Source organism: Hemiscyllium ocellatum, chromosome 18 (assembly GCF_020745735.1).
Source record: "Hemiscyllium ocellatum isolate sHemOce1 chromosome 18, sHemOce1.pat.X.cur, whole genome shotgun sequence".
Lineage (NCBI taxonomy): Eukaryota > Metazoa > Chordata > Chondrichthyes > Orectolobiformes > Hemiscylliidae > Hemiscyllium > Hemiscyllium ocellatum.
This window is the reverse complement of record NC_083418.1, coordinates 72,498,890-72,522,202: the sequence shown is the minus strand read 5'-3', so window position 1 is coordinate 72,522,202 and position 23,313 is coordinate 72,498,890. Positions and strand designations below refer to the sequence as shown.

Here is a 23,313-nt window from a genome sequence, read left to right as displayed (position 1 = left end):
CATCCTACACCTTCACCAACCTGCCCCTCACTCATCTGCTACTCTACTCTCCCTGACCCATTTCTCACCCTAATCCACTTACTCACTACCCTGTGGCATTTCATAATACTAAGTCCCATGTCAATGCAAGCTATTGTTGTGTTGTTATGTTATGCCTTAAAGTAATAGATGTGCATTCTGATTCAACCCCCAAAAAAATTGAAATCGCTAATAGTTGTTAATTGAGACTTGATAATCTTTGTATGTTTCCTTTACAAGGATGAAGCAAGTCATGTTCCCTAAGAAACTCGTCTGAATGCCAAGTAACACAACTGATCTCCTGATCACCTCCAATCCCTAACACTTCGCTCTCACACCTTCATCCACCATACATTCCAGTAATTGTAAATGTTTGATTGGCTAAAATAAAGTGATTCTGTGACTGGGAGTAAATAAAATGCACTTAATTTATTGAATACACCTTTGTAAAAAGCAATGGTACAAAAAATTCATAGCTTTCACTATATATAGCCACAACATTTTCATTTTGATTTTAGTTCCTTTCACATCACACCAATGTTTGTGTTCTTATGTTCACACTGTACTTGAGTTGAATCTTGTTATTCAGAGATTGGTTCTAACATTTCAGAAACAATGGTGCTGAATGATTCAAGATGACTCTTGTAACGTGATATGTTCAACGTGAGATACTCAGTAAGTAGTTTGCTTTATAGCAGGATTCACTTAAACTAAACATACAAGGTAGTAAATACATCAGCTCCAAGGCTCATGCATAAAGCTTGAATATATATTATATATATATATATTCACACACACACACACAAATCTAGTTTGGTTTTCAAACTAGTGGCATATGGGTGTTGGTTAGTTCACTCATTATGTGTTAGAAAGCAAGTGACTGCAAATCCCCTGAAATGTTAATGGAAGATTTTTGAGACTGTGGGGTTTACAATTAAGAGTGTAAACTTTGAATGTATTAGCTTGATTTTGGTTCAAAATGATCAAGGATTGACTTTATATTCAACAACTCAGAGATTTCCAATTTTAAGACATAAAAGTAAGGAGGATACCTGACTAGAGTCAGAACAATTCTAGTTTCTTTCCTTGAAAGGAATAAAGGTTAGTTCAATGAGAACTCAATTAGCTCCATATAAAGGTTAACTTTGTGAAATCTCTACACCATGATTGGTTGAATTGAAATCAGCAAATTATCAAAACTCTGAGAAAATCCACACTTTATGAACATTAATATAAGAAGACTTCAAAGTTCACAGGTTAGAACTGGAAAGAAGCGGATATATTGAACCTAAAAATGTGATATTGAATGGCAATTTCTCTGGACTAGAGCATTGTAAAAGAGTTGGCTTTGAAGAATAGATGAGGCTTTGTTTTACTTCATGTTTTAAAGTTTCTCAAAGTATGTTCTCTATTTAGGTAGCTTCATTTGTTTTATTTTATATTTTTTCTTCTGTGTATTGAACATCTGTTTTGCTGTTAAAGAAAATTGGCAGTTTTGAGCAGTTTTGTTTCAGAGAATGATCATCACATTAAATGTAAAAAATCAATCAAGTCAGATTTCATTCCATGATCTGACTTGTCGATTATTAACATCACTGGGATCACAACAGTGTGTATCAGATCACAAACATTGCTATGAGTGATCACTTATTTATCTACATTCAGTAAATGAATACAACCTCCACATAATGAAAACAATGCCATTTGAATGTCATCCAGCAATTTATTAAATACTTTATATTGCAATGGTTATTGATGTAGTCTACATGATTCCTTTCAAAAAAAAAGGCATTTCATAAAGTGTTACCCAAAAGGGTTGTAAGTAAAGTTAGAACTCATTAAATTTAAAAGGGACAGTAGCTACCTGGATACAAAATTGGATGAGGGACAGGAAATAGAGTAGTGGCTGTAGTCCCATTGGAAAATATCATTATTCAAAGGTGAAATCCGAATCCAGCCGTTAAATGACAGAAAAGAGCCACATTTAATATTTTTAAACAGAACCAAACTTATTGCATATCAAATATAATTGAACAAGTCAGCACAGTTACCTTAACGTGACAGCTTATAATGGCTTATGCCTGACAGTGCTACTCCTTATTTCACCACTAAGAGTCTACTTAGCTTATAAAATCTTTAAGATTCATGCCCTTTTTCTGGAATGATGTCAAAAGGTATGTCACAATCTCAGGAAATAATTGTACTTATTCTTTGTATTTTAGCTGTTTCCTGATGTACAAATTCTATTGGGATCCTGTCACTTGCTTTTGGTTAGCTGCTCCCCCACTTTTGTTTACAGACCTGACCACTATGGACTCTCGAACTTCACAATCTACTTGTTGGCAGTCACCCAGTTGCTTTAACACTGCTGACTGCTTTCTTCCACAAAATGCAGAGAGGACTAATATCAATTTTTTCCACACAACCCAGGGGCAGCACGGTGGCTGTGATTAGCACAGCTGCCTCACTGCGCCAGGGACCCGATTCAATTCCATCCTCGGGCAACTGTCTGTGGAGTTTGCACATTCTCTCTGTGTCTGAAGAGGATACTCTTGTCAGCAAATATGCACAAGTAAACAGAAAAGCCTTCTAATTAAGACTGCACTCTGAACCATTATTTCTTTGGAAGTGCGGTATGCTTTGGGATAATTTAATCAGAAGTACAAAGAAATGAATTTAACTTCAACTTAACCCTTTGACTTGGCAGCTTGTGAAGAACTTGTATTGTTAGTGGAGCTTAGGCAGACTCCCTGGTGGATGTTTAAGCAAAATCTATATTTCTGACTGTGAATCGGGAAGTGGTGTGATACTTTTGCTCTCTTATTTCTTGCTGATTCCCATACAATTAAAACTAAAATGTTAAGTGCTGTTGGCGTGCAGTGGAGACGCAGGCAATCATAATGTGGGGAAAACCATTCATTGGTGAAATCTGTCCATCAGCTAACATTGCAGCGGTTATAGACAGACTGTAAAGAAGTGCTGAAAATGTGTTGCTGGAAAAGCGCAGCAGGTCAGGCAGCATCCAAGGAACAGGAAATTCAACGTTTCGGGCATAAGTCCTTCATCAGGAATGAAGGGATTATGCCCGAAACGTCGAATTCCCTGTTCCTTAGATGCTGCCTGACCTGCTGCGCTTTTCCAGCAACACATTTTCAGCTCTGATCTCCAGCATCTGCAGACCTCACTTTCTCCTCGAAGACTGTAAAGAAGTCTCCTGGAGAAACAGGAAGACTCTTCACCATGCCAACAACTTTCCTGTCCAGCTTCATTGGCAATATTAGAATTACTGACAAAGCAAAGACTAGTTTTTGAATTTTAATTTCACTTCTAAATACTTCGCATTACAATTATTTCACTTTATTCACGTGCGCATTACCGTTATTTATTGAGATTGAAAGTAAAAGTATTGGAATGCTTCAAAGTTTTGTTTTTATTTATTCATGAGATGAATTTATTGCCCATCCCTAATTGCCCAGAGTCCAGTTAAGAGTCAACCACATTGCTGTGGGTCTGGAGTCACCTGCAGGCCAGACCAAGTAGGGATGGCAGCTTCCTTCCTTGAAGGACATTCGTGATCCTTGATAGTTATAGTGGAGTTATTGTAATTTCTTTATTGTGAAAGAAACAATGTGTTTATTTTTAATATTCACTCTTTATTGAACATTCATTTAGTGTCCAGTATTGAACTTGCTACTCTGTTCAACATGACTGGATTTGCAAGCTCAGCCAACCCTGTCTTCCATGCATTTTAAAGGGCATTGTCCGAGATTACTCTCAGTGAACAGAATTGAAACCCAAATAGCTTAATGCAAAAGCCTGAAGGACACTTCCAGTCAGTACCCTGAAATGGAACCACATGTGGACATTGGTGATACTTCCTATTAGAACGTAGGAAATCAGGACCTGAGTACACTATTCAGCCCCTCGAGCCTGCTCCACCATTTGAAACAAGCGTGGCTGACCTCATCACAACCTCAACACCACTTTTCTGCCCACATTCCACAACTCTTCAACCCATTATTAATTAAAGATCTGTCTATCTTCTCCTTTAGTTGACTCAATGGCCCAGCATCTACTGTATTCTGGGGTAGTGAAATTCACGGATTGATGACCCTTTGAGAGAAGGAATTTCTCCTCATCTCTGTTTTAAACTGCTGCCCCTTATCCTAAAACTATGTCCTCTCATTTTAGATTGCCCCACAAGAAGAAATATCTTTTCTATTTTAAAAAAAATGAAAGAACTACAAATGCAAGAAATCTGAAACAAAAACAGAGGTTACTGGAAGTTCTCAGCAGGTCTGGCAGCATTTGGCAGAGCCCATTCTGAAGAAGGAATACTAGATTTAAAATGCAAACTCTGCTTTCTCTCCACAGATACTGCCAGATCTGCTTAGATTTTCCAACAATTTTTGGATGGGTTTCAACATCCTTTCCCAGTTTTATTTTGTGAATCCCCCTTAACACCTTATATACTTCAATTAGGTTTCTCATTCTACTAACCATGAGAGAGTTTAGGTCTATCTCTCTGCACAAGACAAGCTCCATATCTCTGGAATTAATCCAGTGAACCACCTCTGAACTGCCTCCAATCAACTACATTCCTCATTAAGGGGCCAAAACTGTGCATAATACTCAAGATGCAATTTCTTTAAGACCTTGTATCGTTGCAGTAACACTTCCCTCCTTCTATATTCTATTCCTTTAGCAATTAATGCCAAACATTCCATTTGCTAAACCCAATGTACTAGGTTTCGGGGATTCATACATGCAATCTCTCTGCACCAAAGCACTCTAAGATTTCTTCCATTTTGATAATGTTGCCTTTCCATTCCTCTAACCAAAATAGTTAACCATACACTTATCCGCGTTAAACTTCATCTGCCACATGTTGGCCCATTTACCTAACCTATTCATTTGTAAATTGTATACTTTCCTACCTATTTTCATATCATTTGCAAATTTAGTTATCATACCTTCTATTCCTGTAATCAGTCATTGATATAAATTGAGCCTTTCATTTGTTTGCCTTGACTGACTTTTTCACCAGCCCCTATCACATCCAGTATAACAGTTCCCACTTCAATTTGCTAGGCCCTCTAAATCTCTTGGACCTCATGTTCACTTCTCTGATCCCACTCCAGCTAAAACCCATCCCATCAGAGGTCCATTCTGACTGTTACAAACCTCCATGCAAGTTGGTATTCTCCTTGGAGTGATTGGATTGGTTTGTTGGGCAAGCAAGTGTCTTAATCCTTAATACGTGCAAACCTAATTTAGATTATCATTTGGTGTTTGCTTAAAGCAAAATCAGCTGTTTTAAAGTCTCCAGCTGCAAGTTTTGAATAGCTTTTAATTCAAGGGGTGCATTGTAAAAGTATTTTAATTAAGAAACAACTGAAACTGGATCCTTATACACTAAGTGAGCTGTGCTCTTTTTGTTGTGGGAGCATATATAAATCGCCAATCAAGTGCAACTTACAAAACAGTGCAGGAGTTAAGTGTCTCATGGAGTTCAGAGGAGGCAGAGAGAGATGCTTGGTTGATGGTTGGTTGAACAAAACAGATAGATAGTGGGTATTTCTAGTCTTGAAAGTAAAAGTAAAGTATTCAATTTGTTTTCAGGTGCCTAGCATTTTGTTCTTTTTTAAAACCCAGCATAGTAGGTATTATAATGAAAAGAATGCAATAAAAATTAGAAATTAGATTAGATTAGATTAGATTACTTACAGTGTGGAAACAGGCCCTTTGGCCCAACAAGTCCACACCGCCTTCCGAAGAGAAACCCACCCAAATCCATTCCCCTACCCTATATTCACCCCTGACACTGAGGGCAATTTAGCATGGCCAATTCACCCGACCTGCACATCTTTGGATTGTGGGAGGAAACTGGAGCACCTGGAGGAAACCCACGCAGATACGGGGAGAATGTGCAAACTCCAAACAGGCAGGCGAGAAGTAAAAGAAATAATAATGTACATTGCATCCAGCAGTTGGTTTGATAGCAAACTGGATTGCTATCAATCTCAGATTTCTTACGGTCTTCTGTAACCAAACATTTCATTCCTGCATCTGGCCAACTTAAACCGACCCACTTCTTATCTCTTCATTTGATGATTGACTGAGACTTTTTTTCAAAATGAAAATAGACTGTATTTCTTTCTGAAACTATATGATCAAGTTTACAAATTATATAGTTAGTCTTTTTCACTATGTTAACAAAGTATGGCAGGCAGAAACAACATTTACGTTGAAAATCATCAAGTGCTTCCTTTTTAATTGTTGATTATTTTCCATTATTAGTTGCATCCTTTAAATGTACAATTTATCAAATTACTTACTAAAATAGAGAATATAACAGCAGTATTTGGTTTCAAAGTTCATCAAAGAGTGTTGTAGCAAAGTTTCACAGCTTACCCATCTTAAAGTAACTTTCTCTTTGTGGAACCCAGTGTGAATCAAACAATGTCTTTACTACCTTTTTCAGTAAAACGAAAAACAATTTCGGCCACAATATGATGTGGAGTAATGCACAATGTGACAATCCGAAACTGTAAACCGATTTCCAAGTGTGATGAAACAAGAAATATATCCATTATTGGATACAGTCTTACATTGATAATGAAATGGAAATTGATTTCTCCAGCCCTAAAAAGTAACAATTTGAACAGTTAAATCGCAATCCTGTGTAAGGCAAATTTTTGTTTGCACTTTTGAAATGGCAATTTTGTATGCTTTAACATGTTTTTCATACGTTTTCTTTCTGACTCCTATTTTCTCAATATTAACCAATTTCCCTCTCTTTATTTCTACACCTGATCTTGACTTGACATCAATTCACCCTCTCTTCTCTGTGAGTAACAATGTCACTGGATTAGTATTCCTGAGGTGAGGCCTAATATTTTGGGGACAGTGGTTTAAGTTGTGCTACAGCAGCAGATGGCATTTAAATTCAGCAAATAATTGTGGAATATAAAAGCTGGTCTCCTGTAGGGGAGGGAATGGCCTAGTAGTATTATTGCTGGACTGCTGATCCAGATGATGTTTCAGGGACCTGGATTCAAATCCCGCCATGGCAGGTGGTGGAGTTTGAATTCAATAAATACTTGGAATTAAGAATCTAATGATGTCTGTGTGTCAATTGTTGGAAACCGCATCTGGTTCACTCATGGTTTTTCTGGAAGGAAACTGCCATCCTTGCTTTGGTCTACATGTAACTCAAGACCTACAGCAATGTGGTGGACTTTGAACTGCCCAATGGGCAATAAATGCTGCCTAGCCAGAAATGCCCTCATTCTGTGAATGAATAGGGAAAAAAAGGTAATGTTGATCCTGTCAATCAGCATTAATTGTAATAAATATCAATCTGGTTCACTGGTATCCTTTACGGAGGGTAATATGTTGTCCTGACCTGGTGTAGCCGACATGTTATTCCTGACCCACAGCAATGGGATTGACTCTTAACTGCCTTCTGAAATGGTGTAGCAAACCACTCAGTTCAGGGGCAATTAGGAATAGGTTAGGAATGTTGGCCTGGCCAACAGTACAGACATCCCATGAATTTTTATAAAAATTGGAAAATGTTAAATTAACAGTTTGTACCAAAGGATGGCCCACTCCCAGAGTATTTGGTCCAGTGGAAACATTGTAACAAAAGTCAAAAGAACTGTGGACGCCGTAAATCAGAAACAAAAATAGAAATTGCTGGTAAAGCTCAGCAGGTCTGGCAGCATCTCTGGAGAGAAATTAGAGTTCACTCGCAGCTTGAGTGACCCTTCCCCAGAAACATTATAATTTTTGTTTTTCTTGCCTTGTTTTGCAAAATTCCAATCCACAGTGCATTGTGCAACTTTGGACAAAGGCTTATGCTCGAAACGTCGAATTCTCTATTCCTGAGATGCTGCCTAACCTGCTGTGCTTTGACCAGCAACACATTTGCAGCTGTGATCTCCAGCATCTGCAGACCTCATTTTTTACTCGATTATTTAGTAAATGTCTTGGTCCATCTATTTAATATGTTGGATCAAACTGAGGAAAGCTAGATAAAAGCAAATTACTGCGGATGCTGGAATCTGAAACCTAAAAGAGAAAATGCTGGAAAATTTCAGCAGGTCTGGCAGCATCTGTCAGGAGAGGAAAGAGCTGACATTTCGAGTCTAACTGACCCTTTCACAAAGAGTCTTTTCTCTCCTGACAGATGCTGCCAGACCTGCTGAGATTTTCCAGCATTTTCTCTTTTGGGCTGAAGAAAGCTATTTCAAATAGTGAGACCAATACATATTAGAGGTTTGTGAATATAAATGTGTTACTTTTCCAATCTGTCAGGCAAACACCTTTATTTATGGTTATAGTCCAACAGGTTTAATTGGAAGCACACTAGCTTTCAGAGTGAGGCTCCTTCATCAGGTGATTACAGGTTTAGTGTGCTTCCAATTAAACCTGTTAGACTATTGCTGTGATTCTGTTCGCCGAACTGGGAATTTGTGTTGCAAACGTTTCATCCCCTGTCTAGGTGACATCCTCAGTGCTTGGGAGCCTCCTGTGAAGCGCTTCTGTGATGTTTCCTCCAACATTTATAGTGGCTTGTCTCTGCCGCTATATTCCCAGCTCGGCGAACAGAACCACAACAACGAGTACCCGAGCTACAAATCTTCTCCCAGACTTTGAACACCTACGGGCGGGAGACGCTAAAAGAAGCCAGGAAATGGGAATCCTGTGCCAACCGCCTAAGCGCCACATACGAACAACTCCAGTTCCTGCATGAATGCCGAACAAGCCACTATAAATGCCAGAGGAAACATCACAGAAGCGCTTCACAGGAGGCTCCCAAGCATGGAGGATGTCACCTAGACAGGGGACGAAATGTTTGCAACACAAATTCCCAGCTCGGCGAACAGAACCACAACAACGAGCACCCAAGCTACAAATCTTCTCCCAAACTTTGAACACCTGATGGACTATTACCTGGTGTTGTGTGATTTTTAACTTTGTACACCACTCCAACACCGGCATCTCCAACTCATGACCTTTATTCATTATCTTTAAAGCCAGTATTATTTATTTTCTAATCAACTTTATAACTGTGTTTAAGGACTTAACCAACTCAGGAAAAGTCACTGTGTCAATTCAATCGAATAGGCTAATCTATTTGGAAAACATCATATATTTTCATAAAGTCAGTATCCTATTTTTTTCTTTGGAGCTTTCTTTTCTCTATACATCATTCCAACATTGAAGAATAGAGAGAAAGAAAAACAAAGAATGCTGGAAATCTGAAACAAGAGCAGGAGCTGGTCTGCATTTCTCTCTACTGGGAAGGTTAAGTGTGGAGGGAGCGGGGAAATTGAAGAGCAGATGCACAGTTCCACTAACTGCTGTCCAAAGCGACAGACTCCTGCGGGGGTATTGACGCAAAATGTGCCCCTCACTCCCTCAGGAGAACCACTTCCCACCCCGTCCCAGACCTATTGCAATGTTGCTGATACATGAACACACCTTGTACCCCTGCCACAGTCCATGTGGCTTCACATGGTTGACTGGACCGGAAACCTTAACTCTGCTTTCACCCCACAAATGTTTCTCCAGCAATTTCTGTTTCTTTTTTTTTCTCTCTGAGCAGTAAGGAAGGTTGTTTCCAATTTAAATTCGCGTGGCTATTGCTATATTTTAACAACCTGTTGCCATTTTTTGAAGTAATGTTATCAGGTTGACAAAAAATCTCAATTGGAAGGTGGGGTCGGCCCCAAACTCTGAACTTGTTATTGTTTGGTTTTGTATTGAGAACTCCCATTAATCGCACGCACACACACGTGTATGTGTATACACACATATATATATATATATAAAACGTGGTTATGCAAGTGTCGTGGCTAATTTTAAAGTTACACTGTGAACATTTCCAATAAGCTGCAATTTCTTTTGCGACCACTAAGTGAGGCTGTAATGCTGCTGTGTTTGGGGGTGAATCACCGAAAAACACTTTGCTTTGCCCTTCAGAATATACAGCACCATTGGAGTTGAAAGCAGCAACAGTAGGAGCTATATACATGTAGGACTAACTAACGTGTGAAATTGTAATGATAAATATAAGTATTCTGGCTTCAAACAGGTAAATCAAAAAAGAAAATACTGTTGTTGAAATTGGTTTCAGGAAGCCTATCAGCAATTGCAGTTTCTCCTCGATTTGAGGTAAATTATCAATAATCTGTCATTGTTTCAATGACATGTTAGGCTTGAATTGCACGGGATCATTGCCCCTCTGGCTTGGTTTTATTTGTATATGTCTGTTTTGACGGCTGTTTGCACAGAAATACAACTCTCTGCTTTTGCTCACAGAAATCTTGCTTTGAGAGATTTCACTCGGGAGACAGGTCACTTGTTAACGTGGCCGGACTGGAATAACAGTGACGACTCGTTCCCCCCACCACCCCAAACACTGTCTTGTTCACTGTGGTACCGTATCTTGTTTCTGGCAAAGCAGACGAGAGAGTGGCTCGACGGAATCTCTAAACGCCATGGGTACCAGATGGAAGCTAAATTTTCACTGGATTTGTCGAGGTTGAATCTGTAAGTATTACTGGCCTTTGCTTCTCGTACATCATTTCATGTTCTAATCTACCTGCAGTAGGGCTGTTTGGGGATATGAGACGTGTTCGCGTTAGAAAGATTCGTCTGTGTGGATTGAAGCTGAAGAGAATATAAGTGAGGTTATGAGGCAGTCTGCAGTTTTTGCTTCACTCGCTGTGCAATGTACAGACGAATCAATCTCGTGTGTCTGTGTGTGTGTGTGCATACTCTATTTCACAGACACACAAAATTGGAGCTGCCCAGTTCGAAATGAAGCAATCAAAATTGTTTCGAATGAAAATAAATTATTAATCCCCTTGTCTCTAAGGTTGTTTAAGTGTGTATGTGTATGTGTGTGCGTATGTCTGAGTGTGTGTGTATATATGTGTGTGTATATGTGTATGTGTGTGTATATATGTGTGTGTGTGTATATGTGTGTGCATGTGTGTGTGTCTGTGTATGTGTGTGTATATGTGTGTGTATATATGTGTGTGTGTGCATGTGTATATGTGTGTGTGTATGTCTGTCTGTGTATATGTGTGTATATATGTGTGTGTGTATGTGTGTGTTTATGTGTATGTGTGTGTGTATGTGTGTGTGTGTGTGCAGCTTTACCTTGGCAGCGATTTAACAGAGTAAATAAGCATTCCCCTCTCATCCCACTTTCCGGCGTTTAGTTGCTGAAGGGTTCAGGAGCCTTGTTTAGCCAGGGATGTTAAGACGCGTTCACGCATCAAGAACATCACAATAATTGAGGGGGAGGGGGTGCTGAGGGGGTGAGAGGCTCGTTTTGTCTCAGGACCCTGGAGGAGTCGGTCACTTTGGACAGCGGTTGGTGGAACTGTGCACCTGCTCACAATCCACCCCCCGCCCCACAAATGTAATAAAGGAAAGCAGGACATCAGATGTGCAAAAAATACACTATGTTTGTTTTGTTTTGGTTCATCACGCTCCTCTTCTCTCCACCAACCCCCCCCCTCCCCCCCCACCTCGGTTAAACTCAAAACAGAGATGTTTTGTCTCTCTCGTGCCAGGAAGAAATCGGCTGATATTATTCATTTAAGCACCACGTGAATTCAACCTAGAAATTATTTGACAGGAGAGGAGGTTGGAAATCAGATTTCCAAGTTTTTGTTTTGTTTGGGTGGCGGAGTTGAGGTGTCTATTAATAACACGCACTGTGCCTAACCTGGCGATTCCAGCAGCAACTTTTTTTTCCCCGTTTGTTTGTTTTTTTTTTTGTTGTTTGTTGTCTCTTGCAGAGCCTGTGAATGGGGCAAGCCAGAAAGTGAACTCGCCTTTGTTGGTGCTCCCCAGCACAACCCCTCACCTGCCCCGCTCGGTCTTTCAGTCACCCCTCAAAAGTTCAATAAGTTGTCGGAACACATACACAGAATTGGAACACTCACTCACAAGGGGAGAGACAGCTTTTACTTGAAACAAGAAGACACGGTTTTGTAAAGAAAGGGGACAGAAGCAGTTTTGTTTGAACACAAGACAGGAAGAAACAGTTACAATTGAACACACGTGCAAGAAGAGTTTTGTGAAGAAAAGAGAAATAGTTTTGTTTTGAACACAAGACATTTTTTGTCAGGAGAGATACAGTTCTGTTTGAACTCACAGAGTTTTCTATCGTTGCTGGTGGTTTCTTGAGGCTGGCTTCATTGAGAACGGGACATGGAGGTGGCGATGGTGAGCGTGGAAGGTGGCGGGTGCAACACTCACCCGCCTTACGGTTATGCCCAGCGGCTCGCCAATTCCCGGGCGGCCGCCGCCGCTGCCGCCGCCGCCGCCGCCAACAGCGGTCACCAGGCGGCGGGAGTAGGCGGCCGGGATCCCGCCCCCTGCAACCACAACAACGGGGGCAGGAGGTGGCGGAGAGGGGGCCGGCAGAGGCGGAGGAAGAGGGGGGAGACCCGGAGGAGGCGGGGGGACCGGCCGGGAGACATCGGTCCGCGCCTCCGGTTGGATGAGGAGGAGGAAGAGGAGGAGGAAGGGCGGAGGGAAGAGGAGGAGGAGGAGGAGGAGGGAGAGGACGAGGGGGAGGAGGAGGAGGAGGAGGACGGTGGTGGTCTGCAGCACCGCCGCCGTCCCCACTGCGGATCCCCGCACCGCTACCGGACCATGGACGGAGAGGGAGCGCCGTGGGCAGCGGAGTCCCCGGGCGGGGGAGCCTGTTGCGAGCGGGTGGTCATCAACGTGTCGGGCTTGCGGTTCGAGACCCAGGCTCGGACCCTGGGCCAGTTCCCGGACACCCTGCTGGGCGACCCGAGCCGCCGCATGGGCTACTTCGACCCGCTCAGGAACGAGTACTTCTTCGACCGCAACCGGCCGAGCTTCGACGCGATCCTCTACTATTACCAGTCCGGGGGCAGGCTCAAGAGACCGGCCAATGTCCCCTTCGACATCTTCAGCGAGGAGGTCAAGTTCTACGAGCTGGGCGAGGAGGCCACCCTCAAGTTCCGCGAGGAGGAGGGTCTGGTCAAGGAGGTGGACAGAGCCCTGCCCGAGGACGAGTTCAAGCGCCAGGTCTGGCTCCTCTTCGAGTACCCGGAGAGTTCGAGTCCCGCCCGGGTCATCGCCATCGTCTCGGTGCTGGTCATCCTCATCTCCATCGTCATCTTCTGCCTGGAGACCCTGCCCGAGTTCCGGGACGAGGACTTCCCGCGCCCGGCCGGGGTTCCCGCCAACCGGACCGCTCGGCCGGCGGCGGGGGGCTGGCCCCTGGCCTCGCCCTTCGGTGACCCCTTCTTCATCGTGGAGACGGTGTGCATCGTGTGGTTCTCCTTCGAGCTGCTGGTGCGCTTCTTCGCCTGCCCCAGCAAAGCCGCCTTCTTCCGCGACCTCATGAACACCATCGACGTGGTGTCCATCGCGCCGTACTTCATCACCCTGGGCACTGACCTGGCCAGCCGCCAGACCAATGGCCAGCAGGCCATGTCCTTCGCCATCCTGCGCACCATCCGCCTGGTGCGGGTCTTCCGCATCTTCAAGCTCTCCCGCCACTCCAAGGGCCTGCAGATCCTGGGGCACACGCTCAGGGCTAGCATGAGGGAGCTGGGCTTGCTCATCTTCTTCCTCTTCATCGGCGTGGTCCTCTTCTCCAGCGCTGTCTACTTCGCCGAGGCGGACGACCCCAAGTCGCAGTTCACCAGCATCCCGGACGCGTTCTGGTGGGCGGTGGTCACCATGACCACGGTGGGCTACGGCGACATGAAGCCCATCACGGTGGGCGGCAAGATCGTGGGCTCGCTGTGCGCCATCGCCGGCGTGCTCACCATCGCCCTGCCCGTGCCCGTCATCGTCTCCAACTTCAACTACTTCTACCACCGAGAGACCGAGAGCGAGGAGCAAGCGCCGGCGTCGCAGGCGGCTCCCGCCAGTTGCCCCTCGCTCCTCCGCAAATTCCGGCGCTCCTCCTGCTCCTCCTCGTCGCTGGGCGCCAAGTCGGACTATGTGGAGATGGACGAGAGCCTCCGGGAGTCCCTGTGCCTCAAATCCAAAGACAACGGCACCGAAAGCGCCAAACCGAACGCCCTGCACCTTAAGGCGGTGGAGACCGACGTGTGAGCATCCCCTCGAGGCGTTTCAGACACCCCCCCCCCCCCCTTTAATAACCTTTTTAATCTCCAGAATAATTTGTTGTCCAAGCACTCACGCTCTTGCCCCCTATTCAGTGCTCCAGCAGCAAGCCAGGGGCGCACAGAGACTGCAGTGAACTCACAACCTAACGGGATAAGTTTCTCTCTCATTATAGACACACAACAAAAAACCAAAATAAAGCAAAATCCGCAACGGGCGGTGCATGCGACCAGGAGAGACACCCATAAAGAGCGCGGTGCCCCCGTGGCTGGAGAAATTATCTTTCTTTTTGCACTGTGTGTCCGCTCTCAGACGGAGACCAGAAAGAAAAAAACTTACTTTTTGACACTTTATTGGCGGATTGAGGCAACCAGGCACCTGAACTCAAACCCAGGACACTTCTTAATTTCGTGTGGGGTCGTTACTCATTTTTACATCGTGTTTTCCCAGTGCTATATCCCCAAAACGTTAGTAATGCCCTTCCCCCCCCCCCCCTTTCTCTGTTGAAGTCAGCCAAGATAGTTTCTATAGTTTAAGAATCACCGGAAACTGCCCAAACTTTTGAACCAAACTGGTTCAAACTTTTTTTTAAAGTCTGGTCTTTCTGTTTTCCTTGTAGAGAATACAATCTCTGACCCAGTCAAACTGTTGGTAATCTCCCGACTGATTTATCAGACCACACACATTTTATTTAAAGGCAAAACTGAAATTATGACAATTTCGTATATTGAGTTCATTAATCTGGACACAGCAGTGACTAAGCACTTCAAAAATATATATACTTTTAGTCAAAGAAAGAAGTTTTAAGAAAAAAAAAGTTTAACGGGGAACTGCTAACTTCTGACCAGTAATAACTGGTTAGCAGGTGGGACTTAGTTACACGTACAATTCGGCCGGTGGGATGGTTGATGAAAAAGGGACAGTTAGGAAGGCAGCCAGGAGCGAAAGAAACCGAATTTGTGTCGATCGCCTGTTCAGATTTCTTAAAATCGGAGCGAGTCACTTTCAGAGCGCCGTTAGGGGAGGATGCTGGATATCATTTCATTTAAGCATAATATTAACCCATTAGAAATGGGAAGAAGACTGTTGAATTGTCCTGAACTGTTTGACGTGTGGCTGTGGTTTCGAGTTAAGTAAACCTGCCGTACACCACCTGGCTTTTAAACACTTTCTTCCTGGTCTGCCAACACAGAGAAACAAAACTGTGAACTTTTGGGAACTCAGCTTGCTGTCTGTCTCTTGTGTACTAACTCCCCGCCCCCATACTGTGAAAGATTGTCAAAGATACGAACTACCGACAATCTATCGGAGGTGACTTCAGACCACATTTACAGAAATGAAACAAACACAACGAGATTGTAGCGAAACCTGAACTTGCACTTTTCAGAAAACTTGCTTTTTGCAGCATCTCCGCCTCAGCCGGAAGCAGAGACCTTCCTTATTAAGGAGATAAAGTCCAGCGGGAGTAACTAGTGATTATCGTTACGTTTCCTCGTTCAGACGGACTGAAATGAATGCAGTTGCACTTTGCAGATGTACAAAGCTAAACATCACACAACGCCAGTCTATAGTCCAGCAGGTTTATTTGGAAGCACTAGCTTTCGGAGCGTTGCTCCTTCACCAGGTGGTTGTGGATGGAGGTAGCGGACATTAAATAACCCGAACGATGGCTCTTAATGTTTTCCTCAAAGCGACCAGAGCGCAGGGGAATGCAACAGTCCTCGCTCTGAAAGGCATATGTTGTGGATTTTTAAACATATATATATAAACACTTTGAATGAATGATCCTCCTCAGAATCCGATGTCCTAGAAGTCGGAGAGGAACGCACTCGTGGTGAACCGAGAAGGTATGAAATGGTTTAATTGTTTTCGAATCGTTCGGGCGCCGATTGGGGGGATGTTGTGGTTCAGTTGCAGACTGGCAGGCCGTAGGCGAAGATTTCAAATTTCCCGCTGGTTTGGCAGCAGACGAGCGAGCGAACACTTACTGAATGATTTGTTGGCACCCCAGTAGGTTTCAGAGTGTCAGGGCACTCAGTCCCTGGACAATTGCCCAAAACAGAAATTGCTGGAGAAACTCAGCACGTCTGGCAGCGTCTGTGCAGAGAGAAAACACTTCCAGATTAGTGACCCCTTTTCCACTTCCTGGCCAGTGGTCTTACACCACTCCTAAGTATCCCATATTTCTGTTCAGGGAACAAAGTTACAATTTTTGGTCAAATGATATTGGATTAGATAGGTATGTGCAGATGGACCAAAGGGCCTCTGTGACAACGTTTAGGTCAAATCAATTGGGTTTAAGACTCCATTTGTCCAAATGCTCATTCTCACTGGTTGGATCTGGCATTGCAATCTGTTCGAAATAAATTTTCGGATGAAATGTTTTGGTGGCTATGTTACCCATGCTGACTATCAGAATGATTGGGCAGTATAGTACGTAGTATAGAATCAGTACTGATGCCTCACAGTCCCAGGGACCCAGATTTGATTCCACTCTCAGGTGACTATCTGTGTGGAGTTTGCATATTCTCCCCTTGTCTGCGTGGGTTCCTCCCACAGTCCAAAGATGAGCAGGTTATATGGATTGGCTGTGCTAAATTGCCCGTAGTGTGCAGGCTTAATGGACTAGAAATAGGAAGTGCAGGGTTACAGGGATGAGTTATAGGATGCCATTCACAGGATTGGGAGAAAATGAGGACTGGAGATCAGAGTCAAAGAGTGTGGCACTGGAAAAGCACAGCTGGTCAGGCAACAGCCAAGGAGCAGGAATCATAGAGTCGTAGAGATGTGCAGCATGGAAACAGACCCTTAGAGTCGATGTTGATTCTCCTGCTCTTCGGATGCTGCCTGACCAGCTGCGCTTTTCCAGCATCACACTATTCAGGGCATTGGCAGGGACTTGATCGGCCAAATTACCTGCTTTCATGATTCTATAATACCACCACTGCTGACCTAAGTAGAATTTCTAGTTGCCCAGCAGTTCAGGTTCATGTGAAAACTTATTAAGTCACGACATGATGTCCATGTCATAAGGAAATTATTCACCATATTGTTCATGACCAATTATTTGTCAACACCTGGAATATTGCCCACATGCTGTTCTGCATCTGGTTGAATGTGGCATTGCAATTGTTTTATTTTTAAATCCTGTTTGACAGAACGCTTCTTTATTTGCACTCATTGTCTGCCACAGGAAAGCCATGATGTGGAGGAGCCGGTGTTGGACTGAGGTGGACAAAGTTAAAAACCTCGCAACACCAGGTTATAATCCAACAGGTTTATTCGGAAGCACTAGCTTTTGGACCTCTGCTTGTTCATCAGGTGGTTGTGTATCATAAGGCCATGAGACACAGAATTTATAACGAAAGATTATAGTGACATGCAACTGAAATGATATATTGAACAAACCCAGATTGTTATTCAGTCTTTCAACTTTTAGAATGGGTTGGAGGTTTCGATTCATTAATATGTAAATCCTAGAACTTCTGGAGTTTACATATTAATTAATCGAAACCTGCAACCTGGTTTGTTCAATATATTATTTCAGTTGCATGACACTGTAATCCTTTGCTATAAACTCTGTGTCTTATGCTCTTATGTTCCACACTTGATGAAGGAGTAGCACTCCGTTGGACTATAACCTGGTGTTATGTGATTTTTAACTTTGCCATAGGAAAGGATAAAGCCAATCAGTTGGAGAAGCTGGTGCTTTTAGGAAGCACTTTCAAACCTAAACTAAACTTCTTGCAGAGTTCAAACTGTAGTAATGCAACATTCAGTGGATGTAAAGGGGCGGCACAGTGGCTCAGTGGTTATCAATGCTGCCTCATAATGCCAGGAACCTGGGTTTGATTCCCACCTCGGGTGACTGCGTGGAGTTTGCACATTATCCCCGTGTCTGCATGGGTTTCCTCTGGGTGCTCTAGTTTCCTCCCACAATCCAAAGATGTGCAGGTTAGGTGAATTGGCCATACTAAATTGCCCATAGTGTTAGGTGTGTTAGTCAGGAGTAAATGTAGGTAAATAGGTCTGAGTGGGTTGCTCTTCAGAAGGTCGGTGTGGACTTGTTGGGCCATTTCCATGTTGTAGGGAATCTAATCTCAAATAATATTTACACATGTTGGAGCATTAATCAGTTCCCCCCCAGCAAAGTTCTTTGTAAAACTATAACTGAATTGCTTCTGTATAATTTGGGAACTCCTCAACTTTTGGTAGGGTATGACCCTTTCCATTTATAAAGAGGTTATCATTACATGAGCTGATATACATTATATCTGCATATGTATATATGGCTACTTAGCTTGCTTTCAAACTGTTGCTGTTATCAGCACAAATCGAGTAAAGCCACCATACTCCCCGAGGATCTCTTTCCCATTAGAGGGAGGCCATTGTTGGTTTTTTTAACCTGAGGGTCACCATTACTTAGGCACGGGGTGAAGTTGAGAAGGAATGTCGATCGTGGTAATTTCAGTCAGAGCAGGAATTAAACAAACTCTGTTGGTGTAATTTTACGTTACAAGCCAGCTGTGATCTAACTAATCCTCAAGTCTAACTTTCAACTGACTCAGAGGCTGGGCTTTTTGATGGGGTGTGAATCTCACTGAGGTTCTCCCTTCAGATTGCACGGGAACAGACAGCTGGCTGCAATTTTCAGAATTGGCCAATTAGTGACAATTGCCTGAACTCCATATAATAATAATAATGGAATTATTAGTGGTCTCTGAAAGCTGCCAGTCTAGGTTAGCCTGTATTGTATGTATGGGTGTCTCCATCTTGAAGTCCCCATCACTCATTAAAATAAAACCAAAAAGCGCCCTGTGAATCAAGACACGATAGCAGGGGCGGAACACCCTTCAGAGAAAGACCTAATGGAGCAGATGCACCAAATAGGCAAGTAAGTGGGGAGGACTTTCCAGACTGTGTGGAGTGTTGGCTTCCTTCACTGACTGGAGACTTCTCCGCATCAGTTAGTCTATTCCCAGTGTTATGGAGTAGCCGATCCTCATAGGTCTTTTACACCTTAACTGGCGATGTGCCATTTGTGGACAGGCAGGAGGTGGGAATAATATTGCAAACCAGGCAACATTAGGCAGTGGTGAAGTTGCCAGTTCAGGTGTAACCTGACCCATTAAACCAGCTCCTTCTCCCGGAAGAATGGGCCTGAGATGGATAAAATGGTGCTGACAAATTATTACATGCTTCATATCAAGCAGGCACATGTATCGTTCAATCCTGTCTGTGCTTTTTGTTGATGATTCAGCTCAACAGGTTGTGAAGATCCTTCAGAATGAATACATTGAGTGTTCATTACGAGTGCCCTCTCAAACCGATAGCTGAATTACTGAAGTATGCCTGACATCCCCTTCAGTTCAACAATCAAAATAAGGAGCTTAAATTCAGGGGAGCACTGGTGAGGAATTCTACCTGCCATGAAAATCATTTGCTTGCATTTGATGCACCATTTTAAATATAACCAGAAAGTCCAGCATTATCTCAATATAAATCACAGTCTTTTATCTGACCAACATGCAGCAGCATTTCAGCAACATTCCAGATGCACAGATGTCCATTGAGACAAAGAGATTTTATGTTAGACTTTTATGCAATGTTAATTGTCTCAATAAATGGATTAAATGTAGCACATAATCGTTCTCGCATTTTTAAATGCCTTTGCAGCTCTGTATTGCTGAAGCTGGCCTTCCACATTTTAAATTCTCTCTGATGGCCCAGCCACGCTGGATACCAGAGATATTCCTGAGTCGTTTGAACTCAGTGCCCACATGGAGAGAGAGAGAAAAAAAATCTCCAGCTCACTTGTGAACATAGGAACAGGAGTAAGTCATTCAGCCACCTGTGCCCACTGAATTGTCTGATCTGTGACCTAACTCAGTATACCAGCCGTTGGCCCATTTCCCTTAATACCTTAGCTTAACAAAAATGCATCTATGTCCGTTTGAAAATTAATGATTGAAAATTAATGATCCAGCATCCACTGCCATTTGTGGAAGAGAGTTCCAAATCTCCACCACCTTCATGTATAGAAGTGCTTCCTAACATCTCCCCGTAATTCTTAGACCATACCCCTAGTTCTATTTACGACCATAAGACATAGGAGTGGAAGTAAGGCCATTCGGCCCATCGAGTCCACTCCGCCATTCAATCATGGCTGATGGGCATTTCGACTCCACTTACCAGCGTTCTCCCCGTAGCCCTTAATTCCTCGAGACATCAAGAATCTATCAATCTCTGCCTTGAAGACATTTAGCGTCCCGGCCTCCACTGCACTCTGCGGCAATGAATTCCACATTATTGAACTGCTCCACTTATGATAATTTTGAGGTCATAGATTCTGCAAAGGAAGAGGTTATTTATTTGGATTAAATGTCAGAGTAACTTTTGATGGTGAGATACTGAGGCTTCCTTCTCTCCCTTGTTCGTAAATGAAAGTGCTATGCATCTTCCACTAATAACACTGCCTGCTTGAAGCTTAGTTTCATGATTTACATCCAACTACTTCACTTCAGGTTTGACAAAGATTAAAATAACCACTCTGATATCAGGGGAAACTTTTCGAGTTTTACTTGCATTATTGGACAAGATAGAGCCAAATGTCTGACATGTGATGCTCTTCCCATTTAGTTTCCAAACTATCTCCATTTCACCGTTCATTGTTAGGACATTAAATGTTAGGATGTTAAAGGGCCTCTAAAAATCCTCTCTTGTTCCATAAATGTGCCTGCTTATCCACCTTTCTGTTTCAACATCCACATGGTTGACTGTTATAATTGGGTTTTCAAAAGAGCGGCCAGGTGTGTATCTGAAGAGAGAAAGTTTACAGGTCAGCAGAGAATAGGCAGTCGCTCTTGTGAAGAGTCACAGCAGTCACAATGGGCTGAGTGGCCTCTCTCTGCCCTGTAAATAAAGCTTTTTGAAGACACAAATTCCTTCTCATTCTATTTCCTATGACCTGAAAGGAACACCTCCTTCCCCCCCCCCCACCTCTCTCTCTCTCTCTCTCTCTCTCTCTCTCTCTCTCTCTCTGCCTTTCCTTCATGAAAAAACCTTCAAGTTGGTGAAATGAAAACATTAAACTCAAGGCATTATTTCCTCATCCATCCTGTCTAAATGTTGAACTTAATTTATGAAGCACCATTACTGGACAGAAGTCAAAATATGAAGTTGGGTAATTGGGGCTACAGTGATTTTATCTGACTGGGGCCAACTTTTCTGTGCTGGCATTGGAGCCCTGAAAATATTTGCCTCTGTTTACACTGCTCAGTAGCTTTTGCCCTTTCCCTTAATCTCTCAGTTTACAAAGCATCGCAACAAAAGTCACTAATGATTAATTTTGATTAGTTTTTATATTATGCAAGACCATTGTACAAGATGTTTTTGCCCAGTTTCATCGTCCAGCTATTTTAATGCTCTATCTTAATAAAATATTCAATACAATTTTTTGTGAAAGTGTTGAAGGAACTGTATTCATTTTTAATAAAAGAAAAATACTGCAAATGCTGGAAATCTGAAAAAAGCACAGAAAACGCTTGACAAATCAGCACATCTGACCGCATCTGGAGAGAGAAATAGATTTGATGTTTTGAGTCTGGCGTGAGTCTTGTTTAGTTTCAATAAGATTTGTTTGATTGAAGTCTTCCACTTTTTGTTTGCAGTGAAGAAGACAGTAGGCACTCATACCGTACTCAATCAGGTCAGTGTGACTCCAGAAGATTCATTACCATTCCTTGGACTCCACATGGCAGCCCTTGGCCACATCAGTTTGAAAATCAATTTATCTTTTTTAACATGTGCATGGAATGTCATCGAAGTCTTAATAAGAAACAAGGAATAGGTGACGTGATTACAAGAATTAACAGCATTGAAAATCCAACTGGATAGTACTGCAAATGGATTCTACAGAAACAAAGGTAAGGACAGTTGCTTTACACTTTATACAGTAATTTTATAATGCTGGTGTAAGCAGTTCCTTTGTCTGAACTTGGAGTTGGCAATCCTGTAATGTTGGGCTAATAGTGGAGAAATAGTGTATGCATACTTATTTGATTATATTGTTGCTAAACTATTCGTATGTTGAAATATATTTGACAGAACTACATTGCATTTCAAATTCACAGCAAGCAAGTGATTTTCAGATCATATGTTTTCTTTTTCTGTCAGAACTTCAAATAACAAAATATTCTATTTGTTATGTGTGAATAATGTTTACAAAAGACAATCCAGCAAATGAAAAAAATAGTAAGATACCAGAAGGTACAATTGCCAGTGTAACCAAACCATGAGGGTGCTGTCACAGGAGAGAGAGAGAGAGAGCAAGAGGGAGAGGGAGAGGGAGAGAGAGAGAGAGAGAGAGAGAGAGAGAGAGAATGATAGGTGATTGTTTAGCTGAGGTTCACAATGCCTCACGCAAGGGGAGAAGTTGAAAAGAAGAATCCTCCACAATACCCTCAGCTGGTGCAGGAATTGAACCCATACTGTTGGCATCACTAAACCAGCTGTCCAGCCAACAGCACACCCCTTGACTATTCAATGCCCCCTCTGTTGGTCGCAACAAGGTTCATTTCAAATGATCCTCTGGATACTTTTCTACTATAGCCAATTAAGTTTTAAAAGGAGCTAATTTAAGCAAGCTTTTTTGAATTTGCAAAAAGATTGAGTTTATTAATTACTAACAGTGAGAAGAAATGACAATGCAACATGCACATACCCAGACAGAGTAGAAATGAGACACGAATCCACAAAGTTATAAAATTGCCAACGAGCCTCTGAATTATTTGTGAGGAACACATTGTTAAACAATGTAGCCATCACAGCAGAAGTTACAGGTAGTGCTGATATTGATAGTTGAATAACGAATTTCAAGATACTTGACTTTGTGTGATAGAATCCTGACAGTGAGGAAGCAAGCCATTCAGTCCACACTGACCCTCTGAAAGCAGGCCATCCTGACCCAATCTTTACTCTATTCCCTGTAACCCTACATTCCGCGTGGCTAATCCACCTAGCCTACACACCTTTGGACTATGGGAGGAGACCAACACAGACATGGGGAGAATGTGCCAACTCCACACAGGCAGTTGCCCAAGTGTGGAATTGAACCTGGGTCCCTGATGCTATGAGACAGCAGTGCTAACC

The 23,313-nt window shown here is 42.8% G+C and overlaps 2 protein-coding genes across 2 annotated transcripts in view; one reads left to right on the top strand and one right to left on the bottom strand.

Annotated features, from left to right (window-relative positions):
* fshb (follicle stimulating hormone subunit beta) overlaps positions 1–12,530 on the bottom strand; it is an 88,790-nt gene extending 76,260 nt beyond the window's left edge. The window contains exons 1-2 of the mRNA XM_060838665.1: positions 12,521–12,530; positions 12,307–12,425 (exon numbers count right to left, since the gene is read on the bottom strand). Of these exons, the coding sequence (XP_060694648.1) occupies positions 12,307–12,425; positions 12,521–12,530 (129 nt within the window). The remainder of the gene's footprint in view (positions 1–12,306; positions 12,426–12,520) is intronic.
* A 96-nt stretch (positions 12,531–12,626) lies between these two features.
* Positions 12,627–14,242, top strand: kcna4 (potassium voltage-gated channel, shaker-related subfamily, member 4). Its single transcript, XM_060838603.1, has one exon. The coding sequence runs from the start codon at positions 12,706–12,708 to the stop codon at positions 14,149–14,151; it is 1,446 nt and encodes a 481-aa protein (XP_060694586.1). The 5' UTR covers positions 12,627–12,705; the 3' UTR covers positions 14,152–14,242.
* Positions 14,243–23,313: the final 9,071 nt, after the last annotated feature.

Coding starts and splice junctions, on each gene's coding strand:
- kcna4 (XM_060838603.1), top strand. CDS start 12,706: ATGGACGGAGAGGGAGCGCCGTGGGCAGCGGAGTCCCCGGGCGGGGGA.